We start from the raw sequence: 11,677 nt of genomic DNA on the forward strand, positions 1-11,677 counted from the left end.
CAGGGCTACAAAGAACCACAAACCGCGAAATTTGGATATCCAACCAGATTGCCCGTAGGCCTATCGATTATAAAGAACCACAAACCGCGAAATATGGATATCCAACAAATTGAGACCACAAACCGCGAAACATCGCCAACAACTGCCGCTCAATATTGATATCAAACTAGATTGCCCCGCAGGGCTATAAAGAACCACAAACCGCGAAATTTGGATACGCAACTATTGCCCCACAGGGCTTCAAAGAACCACAAACCACGAAATATGGATATCCAACAAGCTTAAACTATAAATTAGCTCCCGATAGAGGGCAGGGCTTGATGAGGTAAATTCAAACCACAAACCACAAAAGATCGCCGATAACAGCCGCTTAATAGGGATATCCAACTAGATTGCCCCGCAGGGCTACAAAGAACCACAAACCGCGAAATTTGGATATCCAACTAGATTGCCCGCAGGCCTATCGATTATAAAGAACCACAAGCCATGAAATATGGATATCCAACAAATTAAGACCACAAACCGCGAAAGATCAGCAACAACTGCCGCTCAATATTGATATCCAACTAGATTGCCCACAGGGCTATAAAGAACCACAAACCGCGAAAGTTGGATATGCAACTAGATTGCCCGCAGGGCTACAAAGAACCACAAACCGCGAAATGTGGATATCCAACAAGCTTAAACTATAAATTAGCTCCCGATAGAGGGCAGGGCTTGCTGAAAACAACAAACCACGAAAGATCGCCGACAACCGCCGCTTAATAGGAATATCCCATACAAAGAACCACAAACCGCGAAATTCGGATAGCCAAGTAAATTGCCCCGCAGGGCTACAAAGAACCACACACATTAAAACACGATTATCTTGCCTAGTCGGGGCATTTAGACGCTTCCGTAGTATAGGCTTAAATATATGCGCATTAACCAGTTCCGACTTGAAGTAGGCCTAAATCGGACTTACTCTCTGTGTCTCTCTGGCATTGTTAACATTGGGTGTGTGTTGTTCATATTTACATTTTCTTTACATATTTACGTGTATTAAAATGTATAATTATTAACATTACAGTCACGCGTGACGAGCAAGTTTTAAAATAAACGACTGATAAAGTTTTGTTTAATTTATTTTTTATTGTCATGAATCAAGAATAGCAATCTCAAACATCTATTTTTCGTTTTATTCGTTTTATGGAGCACTTCGTAACTTGATGACTTTCCAAGCTTGGAGCTGATTGGCTATATTCATAAAAAAAAAAGAAATCTACCAAAAAAAAACGTTGACAACGTAAAGAAATCAGCAAGTTTAAAAAAACCCACCTCGGCTCACTTTTTGAAACTTGGTCCCATTTTGAACACCAACACCAAATCACTGTTTTTATTTTATTTCAACAGAATACAGCGTTTCCAACAAGATTACAAGCCTACTTGTTATTCGTTTAATTTAATCATTAATCATGATTATTATAAAACAAAACACAATCGGATATTGGTTTACCATGCAAGAACAAGATAATAACCTTTCAAGCCGTTTCAGAAAGCTTACAAATTAGAATCGCATTTGCACATTAAAGATACATATAACACTACTGGAAATGTTTTAAATTTATATAAATATGATAAAGTTTAAATCAGTATCTTTTACAAATGGGACCAAGTTTCAAAAAGTGAGCCGAGGTGGGTTTTTTAAACTTGCTGATTTCTTTACGTTGTCAACGTTTTTTGGTAGATACTATACTATACGCAGGTATACATGGTATACGGCCTTTTCGAATAGTGCCTTATGTGACCCGGTACTATGAAATTACATTGCCCGATTTAAGCTATTCGCGTGCACCTGCAAAACGTGCACCGTATACCCGAATAGTATACTTCTATCTGATCGTAGCCTTATGTGACCCGGTACTATGGAATTGCATTGCTCGATTTAAGCCATACGCGTGCACCTGCAAAACGTGCACCGTATACCCGAATAGTATACTTCTATGTGAACGCAGCCTAAGGCTTTAACCCGCTAAAATACAATTGGCTCTTTTACTCGTTACTACCCAATTTTTAAACCTCTAACCTCCCTTTTGCGTTACGCATTTCTTGCGCGATCGACGCAGTTTACAACGCAATTTACGCATTTTGACGCAATCTATAACGCTTTGACGCATTTCGTTGTGTAATCGACGCAATTAGTTACGCTTTGACGCAAATTATGACGCGATGATGCATTTTTGACGCAATGTACGACGCATTGACGCATTTTGACCGCAATTCGTTACGCTTTGACGCATTTCACGACGCATTGACGCATTTTGACGCGATTCGTTACGCTTTGACGCATTTTGTTACGCAATCGACGCATTTTGCCGCATTTGTTTTATTTTGTTTCTCTACTTTATTATCGTGAGTATTAGCGGGTTAATCGTCGCCGCCTTCGTCCGTGGCAGACTCCTCAACGTTATCATCTTCATCGTACTGGAACAGCCCGTCAAATTTAGACCGATGTTTGGCCATCGTTCTCTTCACGGCTTTGTCCACGTCGACCCCTTTCTCCATTTTCTCCTCGAGATCGTCCGTGATCTCCGTATAAACGTCTTCGTCTTTGAGACGCGCGTGGCTTCGTAGAAACGTACTGTACTGGTCGAAAAAGTCACGTTTGACGGCCCATACGGTCTTCAGGTAGGCCTTTTCCCCAGCCATCTCAGGGTCCATGCCGTCTTTGATGTACTTTTCGTATTTTTCCCTCCTCATATCTTCCGTAGCTTCTTTAGCTCCCTCGTACCATTCCCGATAAGCCTCGTTGTCTTCCAGTTCGTCGTTGTCTTCGTCCGACACATCGCGCTCTTCGACCTCCGACTCTTTATCGTCGGAATCCATCTCCTCCTCCTCTTCTTCCTCTCTTTCCTTGGAATGTATGTGTCGCTTGTGTCTCTCGAGATCGTACTTGCGCGAGAACGTCCTGCCGCACAGGGAGCAAGGGTAAGATTTAAAGGTATTCATGTTGACTCGTTGAAGGCTCGGATCGAAATGACCGAGAGGTTAAGCTAACCGGTTTATATAAGCTTTTGCGTTACGCATTTCTTGCGCGATCGACGCAGTTTACGACGCAATTTACGCATTTTGACGCAATCTATAACGCTTTGACGCATTTCGTTGTGTAATCGACGCAATTAGTTACGCTTTGACGCAAATTATGACGCGATGATGCATTTTTGACGCAATGTACGACGCATTGACGCATTTTTGACGCGATTCGTTACTCTTTGACGCATTTCACGACGCATTGACGGATTTTTGACGCGATTCGTTACGCTTTGACGCATTTTGTTACGCAATCGACGCATTTTGCCGCATTTGTGCATTTTGTTGTATATTTGGTGGTGATGGGAGGAGAGGAGAACCGGTTCTAACCGGTTTTATCCGTTCTATATATAGCATTACTCCGCTTATTTCGCAGCTCGTTGGCTCATTTCCCTGATCATTTACTCATTTACACGCTCATTGACATGCTCATTGATTCATTTCACGCATCATTGACTCATTTCACCGTTCATTTGCTCATTTCACCGCTTATTTGCTCATTTGCTCATTTCCATGCTCATTTGCTCATTTCCTGCTCATTTCGATGCTCATTTGCTCATTTCCATGCTCATTTGCTCATTTTCTTGCTCATTTGCTCATTTTCTTGCTCATTCCAATGCTCATTTGCTCATTTTAATGCTCATACGCTCATTTCAATGCTCATTCGCTCATTTCACTGCTCATTGACTCATATCAGCATCCCTAAATATTAACATCCCTAAATATGAACGCTGGTAAAAAATCAACTTCTCGATTCAAAATGGCGGTATTTTATTTACATTCGCTCATTCATTCATCTGTGGCAATTAGCCGCGTCCTCATGATTTGTGTTTCAAAATTGTTTTGAATTTTTTTTTTTTTTGTTGAATATTTTTTCGAATTTTTTTTTTTAAATTTTTTTAATTTTTTTTAAATTTTTTTTTGAAATTTTTTGTCAATTTTTTTTGAAATTTTTTTTTGAAATTTTTTATTTTGAAAATTTTCAAAATGGCGATATTTCAGTTGACCTTTTCAAAATGGCGGTATTTCCGGTTGACCTTTGACCACTTCCGGTTGACCGATGTTCACCCGGAAGTGACTCTTAACCTTTGACCTCATGACCCATGACCCGGAAGTGACCCAAGTTGACCTTTGATCTCGATTGACCTTTGACCTCGGTTGACCCGGAACCGGAAGTGGTGATGTCCTGGAATACGTATTTATAGTAGTTTGATAAGTAATAGCTGGTTGAGGCATGAAGCTGGTTGGGTGGTTACGTGACGTTAAAACCACTAACCGCGAAATGAGGATATCGAACTAATTTGCCCCGGAGGGGTTCAAAGAACCACTAACCGCGAAATATGGATATCCAACTAACTAACTGTACTATCGACCAGTACAGTACGTTTCTACGATGTCATGCGCGTCTCAAAGATGAAGACCTTTTTACGGAGATCACGGATGATCTCGAGGAGAAAATGGAGACAAAAAATGAAACAAAATACAATCGGCTCTTTTACTCGTTATTACCCCAATTTTAAACCTCTAACCGCACTTTTACACATTTCGTCGCGCGATCGAAGCAATTTGGTACACAATTGATGCATTTTAACGCAATCTAGTACGCTTTGACGCATTTCATCGCGTAATCGACGCAATTAGTTTCGCTTTGACGCATTTTGTTACGCAATCGACGCATTTTGACGTATATGTTCATTTTGTTGTATATTTGGGGATGGGTGGGAGAAGAGGGAGATTTACCGGTTCCCGCTCATTTACTCATTTCACCGCAAAATTGGCGTGTTTGATGCAATTTGCGCATTTGAGGAGAAGTCGTGTAGGGGTCAAAGATCGTATATGGCACTCAGGGTCGAACGTTACCTCCAGGTCAAAGGAAGCTTATTTTTTTTAGCTTAATTTAAATAAAAATCCAATTATTTTTTTTTTGATTTTTGTTTTTCATTTTTTTTGGACATTTTTTTTTGAAATATTTTTTTTGAATTTTTTTTTGTATTTCCGGTTGACCTTTCAAATGGCGGCATTTCCGGTTGACCTTTGATGACCCATGACCCGGAAGTGACTCGTGACCTTTGACCTAAGTTGAACTTTGACCCGAAACAGGAAGATGTCCTGGAAAGCGTATTTACTACTTGCAGGCCTAAATCCCGGGCCTAAATTAAGTGTACTGTTCGAGTAGGAGGATTTGTTTGATATTATTCTTGATTTTGAATAATATTTTAGTACCCGTTTGTTTCCTTAGCATATATCGGTTATTAAAATTACAATTCACCACATACACATTCCAGTTTGCGAGAGGTTTATAATGAATAAATGAATAGGTGTTATTATTTCGAATTATAATTATTTAGGGAGAGTGTTTTAGGATTTTGTTAGAAAAGGGATGATTGTTGATCATGTTTATTTTATTGTTGTATGTATTTTCCTGTCATTTCCTGCAAACCTAATAAAGATATTTTGATAATTGAAAATAGTCTGTATCATAAATCGTAGAGGTTGAAAGAGTCAACAAGCGTCGGAAATTATAATTTGCCATGGAACTTCGGTCATATTTTATTTGAAATATAACTGGATGTTAGGGTCTGCATGCATAGTATGCATAGTATGATGATATACAGACACTGACCTTTCCCTTAAATTATTAAGCAGCAAGTTGTGTATCACACCCATCATGGGTTCGAACCCCTTTATTGTATTTTATTGTTAAACCTGAATAGCGTGATTACTTTTGAATGAGCGGCAGCACGCATATTTTGTTTGAGGATAGCTGGATCTATCTCCTTTTCCTCACATCTTCTCTGTAGTACAAAGCTGTCTTTTTATCTAGTGTTTAGACAATGTTTACTCAACCATTGCTATCAATGGATGTTGCCATATATGACGACTTCTAACTTTTGATACACCCCAAATGAATCAATAAAAACGTGTATATAAGATATTTGCGGGGATATTTGGGCGCGATTACAAAAAATTAGAAAATAAATGGGCACTTCTGGGTTGGGTATCTATAGAGGCCCTGCATGAAATTATTGATTGGCTCCAAACAAAGGATTTGAACCGGTGTCCTTCACCGTAGTTATGGCGTAGTACAGTCCATTCAATCAAATGTTGTCATCAACCTATTTGATCGTAGTGCAGGGTTATGTGTGAGACGAACTGTCACGGTAGATTGCAATCATGCTTTTGTTGAATGCATTTGAGTAGTCTGCCATATTTACGGGATGATATGTCACATGCAATGCCTCTATAGATTCTATAGAATTTAAGTATGATATATTTTCGATGGTAATATATTTTCACTTTCAAAATTTGTAGTTTTCATAATTGCAATTTCTGAATATTATATAAAAAGCACTAATAAGTCTATAAATGTAAGAGTATCGGATCATTTTGAATGTTAATAAATGCGAAACGCCGGCGGTAGACACCCGCGATATCAGGGATTGCCGCGATTCTTGCAGTAGCTTTTATGAATAGAATACAATAGTGGATACAATAGCGGATACAATAGCGGAACAATAGAGCTCTCTTACGGGCAAATAAACCTCGTCGCGTTTTGCTAAATTTCACTTCTTCTTTTTCATGAACTAACCGTTATTTCGTTAAGTAACCGTTATTTTTAAAACTTGGCAAAACCTCGACGCGAGGTTTTTAATAACAGGTCCACATAGTAACTTCCGTAAGTCAAGAATGATTTTCAGTTGCATCGTGATTTGTCGCACTCAAGGGGTCGCACACTGAACGTTTTAATTAAACGTTTTTTAAAAGTGTTTGCTTTATCTAATTATGGTCTGAAGAGTTAATGCTAGTATTCCAAAGTAAGAACTTTCAAAACGTATTTGAATAATTTCTTACCGGTCTTTTTTTTATCACTCTGTCTCGATGACATGTACAACTTCGTCAATGTGTGGTCGTTTGTTGCGGTCCTCATCCCAGCATCTCTCAAGCAAGCTTCTCAGCCCAGGTGACACGTCAGCTGGTATCGCTGGCCTCCTGTTTTCGTTACCAACCGCCCACATGACACGTTCTTCAATCTTCAAGTCACTGTACGGCAACTCCATCACAATAAGCTCCCATATCACCACACCAAGAGCAAATATGTCGGATTTGGGGATAGCTTTAAATCTTTGAAACACTCTGGCGCCATCCAACGTATCGTACCCAGATTTCGTGAAACATCTTCCGTACGCACCAATGTCCTAGCGAGCCCAAAATCGCACAACTTGAGGACGTCCTTCTTATCTATCAGGAAATTAGGCGACTTGATGTCCCTGTGAACTACTTTCATTTCCTGAAGATACTGAACAGCAAGCGATCCGTGTAAAGACCATCTAAAGAACAGACCATCAGGCAATCGCTCTTTCTGTTTTGCGAGGTAGCCTCTGAGCGATCCTTTTTCTGCCAATTCTGTTACCAGAATGATGTGTTTGTCCTTTGTGACGATTGCGCCAAAATACCTCAGGATGTTTGGATGAGCCATCTGCTGGAGCAAGCTTACTTCTACATTCTTAGCGATGTCAACATCTACCGCCTTAAGTTTCTTCGCGGCAACGGCTTGGTCTATACTCTTTATATTAGCACGGTATACTGTTCCGAAACCGCCTTCTCCCAGTCGATCGTTCTCGTATAAGGTCAGATCTGATTCTTGTAAATCCCATGATGCCATTATATTTTGTTAACTGAATATGGAAGCAAAGACAACAATATGTTATTTTCTCTCAATTACGTTACATGTCGCTTTTGTTCCTGTGAGGAGACCGTTTGTATGTTCATTACAAAAAAGTTGTTTGCTAGATATATTAGATTAATTAAATTATATGTTTAATCTGATTTTAATACTTATAATCACTGTTTTGTCTGCGATCTAACTAACTAAAACTAACAAAACAAGTAACTTACTATATACCTAGCTAACTAGCCCAAATTAAAACATTTTATACGGAAGTTTTTAACTATTTGCAGATGAAACAAGATCTTTAAGTAGATCTACTCTGATCTAACGTCAGTAAGTAAACACATTCCCTTGCTCAGTAGGTATATAGCCCGTTTTAGCCTAGCCTAGCCTATATCAGCTTACTGTATGGGCCATGTAAGCTTATAGAAAACTGCTTCTTTTAATTATCCAGGAGACAAATATCTATGTATGATTGATTGAGGAAATGATAAAACTATAACTCCCTCTGTATTGTGGAATTTTATAGAACTCTGTCCCAGCACAATAAGTCATCCCCAGAATTGGGTATTGATAAGCAGCCTTCCAGAATATAAGAAAATTACTATTTATCCTAGAACTACGAAGGAGGGGGTGCACCACATCAGTAGCGTAGCCAGCGGGGGTGGAGGGGGGTGGGCAGGAGAGTGCCCCTGACAAAAAATGAAAGAAAAAGTGCCCCTCTGACAAAAAATGAAAGAGAAAATCAGGAGGGCAAAGGAAAAGAAAAAAGGGCAAGGACTCCCTTTTCTAGCAAAATTCAGGGCTAAAATAGTGTAAAATACGAGAAAATCAGGAGGGCAAAGGAAAAGAAAAAGGGCAAGGAGTCCCTTTTCTAGCAAAATTCAGGGCCAAAATACAAACATTGTGACAATAAAGCCCTTTTCAACCGGATAATGGGCGAAAATAGTGTAAAATACGCGCGCACATCATCTCAATAAGGCCTTTTTCAGGATACATTTTCAGTCTGTATGTATTGTATAATGCAACTGCATTTTTTTCGTCTGTGCCCTCGAAATTTTATTTCCACCCCCCTGACCAAGAAAGCTGGCTACGCCCCTGCACCACATAATAGATGGATAGTATTGATTTTGCTGATGTTTTGCCCACTTCAAAGTACTGCCCTCTATTTATGTACGCCATACATCGAAAATGCTGCATCGTCTAATAGATTTTCTGTGACAATGGTCAACATGGTCGAAGCGCACAATATCAACAGATATATTATGATTATCTCCTTTTCCAACCAGACAAAAATAAATAAAACGACAACCAACGTTTCGAAGAGATATCGTGCAATTCGCACAAAGCGAGAAGAAAGTATGTCACAATCAAAAGCTAATTTTTCTAGCCATGTAAATTTTTCTGCGCGCACGAACCTTATTTGAAATGTTCGACAGCAGTAATTAACTAAATAAACCCATTTTAAACTACTCGTATTGGTTAGCTGAATCAAATAATAAATGTTTCTTAATTTCCTGTTAGCGTCATACCGTTCATTGTAATATTTGAAGTATTGTTATTTACTATGTATATAGCGTCGTACTATTCTTTCAAATATTTTCAAGTATTAATTTTCATTAAGTATGCAATTGTAAACGTCGTTCAATATACTAGTACACCAAAAGAATTCTTTTTAAGTGCAAGACTTTAACTTACCTTCCTACGCATACGGACATGACAGATACTTAACAACATCGAAACTATGTGATATAATATATGTACATGACGATACCAGCTATTGCGTTAATCATTTATGATTATGACAGCGATATTGCGACCTTTGTGTGATTATTATCTGTTCAAACAACACAAGTTCAGCGAGCATATTAACCTTTCACAGATAAAACGTGCAATTTTATCAAAATGTTATAGTGTATATTTTGATATATAGCTAATAACCTGTACGCGCATGATGTAAAATCAATTATTCAAATTTTTCTGTCGAAATAGTATACATAAATGTTATTGAGCATTCATTACCGCACAGAATGAACGGAATTGAAATCCAGTGGCGTGGCTAGTGAGGGGTGTAACCTAAGGGACGCACCATTAGATACTCAGGGGGGGTAGGAAGTTGGGGTCGGGGGAAGAAATTTTTTTCGCCGCCTTCGGCGGCGAAGTTTTTTTTTGCCGTCAAAGGCGGCAAGTTTTTTTTTTTTTTTTTATGCATTTATACACAGTTAGGTGGGGGAAGGTTTTTGTTTTGTTTTTTAGTGTTGGTGGGGAAAGTTTTTTTTCCTCATGTAGTGGGGAAGTTTTTTTTGTTGAAAAACTTCCTACTCCCCCCTGAGTATCTAATGGTGCGTCCCTAAAGCACTGACCACCCTATCCTTGACCTTGAGGTATTGTCTGCCATCTGGATGTCCGAACTGTTCTGAATCTCAGGATGCTTACAGTTTAGGTCATGTATAGTGCACACCCCCACCGAACCGCTTATGTGTGTATCTGGGGTGAGGGGGCCAGCAACCCCCACTCTAAACTGCTGTGAACCACTGATTGGCCCATGTAGTTGTCTTTTATAGTGCCTATGTGCCTATATAAGTTCTTGACCTGTGTCACTCCTCATGGGCTACTGTTTACTCTAGCATTTTATATACGTCATAGGGGCACGCGCCCATGTGCCCCTACCCCTCCATCGATTGGAAAATTGAGAAACTCCCATTGCAAAATTGCCGAAAAACGGCTTTTATAAGGTACGGTATTTATTCAAAGAGCTGAATCAACATGACTTACAACTGTAAAATCACTGACGCGTGGCCATTAATGAAGACTCTGTGGCTATTTTTGTGAGCCGTGTAAACATGCACCAAGTCACCAAGTCAATAAGTCTTTTTGAAATATTTTCATGCTATTTCAATAAGCCTTTTTGAAATAAGGCTGGCACAAAAGGAGAGGGCGAACTTTGAAGTGAGTAATCTTTTGTATGCTTCTCAGCTGACAAAAGATGACTCACTTCAAAGTACGTCCTCTCCTTTTGTGCTCGCCATATTTCAAAAAGGCTTATTGAAATAACATGAAAGTCACAGTTTCACCATTTTCTTTCAGTACTTGACAGAACGTCTTGCAGAACACCAAGTGGAATGGCCACAGGATCTCCTGATCTTACACCTCTGGATTTCTTCTTGTGGGGCTATCTGAATCAAAGGTTTTCACTAGTTGACATCCCCAGGGAGGACAGATCTCTCATAATAAGGACTCAGTGGCTATTTTTGTGAGCCGTGTGAAAAGGGCGCCGGTTCGCTATCTCTAAGGACCGCTATCTCTAAGGTTCGCTCTCTCTAAGGTTCGCTATCACTAATTACAAAAAGGTCCATTATACCTAAGGTTCGATATCACTAATTTTGAATAAGTTTATGGTATTTCTAAGGTCCGCTATCACTAATTTTAGATATAGCCCGTTATCACTAATTTATTGAAGGTTCGCTATACCTAAGGTTCGCTATTACTAATTGTAAATAAGGCCCGCTATTTATCCCTAAGGTTCGTTATCTCTAATTTGAAATAAGGTCCGCTATCTCTATGGTTCGCTATATCTTAGATTCGCTATTTCTAAGGTTCGCTATCACTAAATTTAAATAAGGCCCGCTATCTCTAATTTTAAATAAGGCCCACTAACTCTAATTTAAAATAAGGCTCGCTATTTCTAACTTAGGATAAGGCCCACTATCTCTATTTTTTTTATCCATTTTATCAAGTATCTGCTATCTTTGCACTGATTTGGACTTTCACATCTGTTTTTGTAAGTAATCTACATGCTGATAGTGACTTTGATTGGACAATTTTTCATCCGATTTGTAATTTTTGTATCGTCTTCGATGTAAGCGCCATAAGGTGTTTCGTAAGGCGCTATATAAATGCAGTTTTGTTGTTGTTATTTAAAATTAGAGATAGCGGGCC

At 39.1% G+C, this 11,677-nt stretch overlaps 1 protein-coding gene across 1 annotated transcript; it reads right to left on the minus strand.

Moving 5' to 3' along the window:
• Nucleotides 1-6,935: 6,935 nt before the first annotated feature.
• LOC140166956 (uncharacterized) lies at nucleotides 6,936-7,732 on the minus strand. Its single transcript, XM_072190439.1, has 2 exons — nucleotides 7,259-7,732; nucleotides 6,936-7,136 (listed from the first exon to the last, which is right to left on the minus strand). Exons 1-2 carry the CDS (start codon nucleotides 7,730-7,732, stop codon nucleotides 6,936-6,938), a joined length of 675 nt encoding a protein of 224 aa, XP_072046540.1.
• Nucleotides 7,733-11,677: the final 3,945 nt, after the last annotated feature.

This window comes from Amphiura filiformis, chromosome 12 (genome assembly GCF_039555335.1).
Source record: "Amphiura filiformis chromosome 12, Afil_fr2py, whole genome shotgun sequence".
Taxonomy (NCBI): domain Eukaryota; kingdom Metazoa; phylum Echinodermata; class Ophiuroidea; order Amphilepidida; family Amphiuridae; genus Amphiura; species Amphiura filiformis.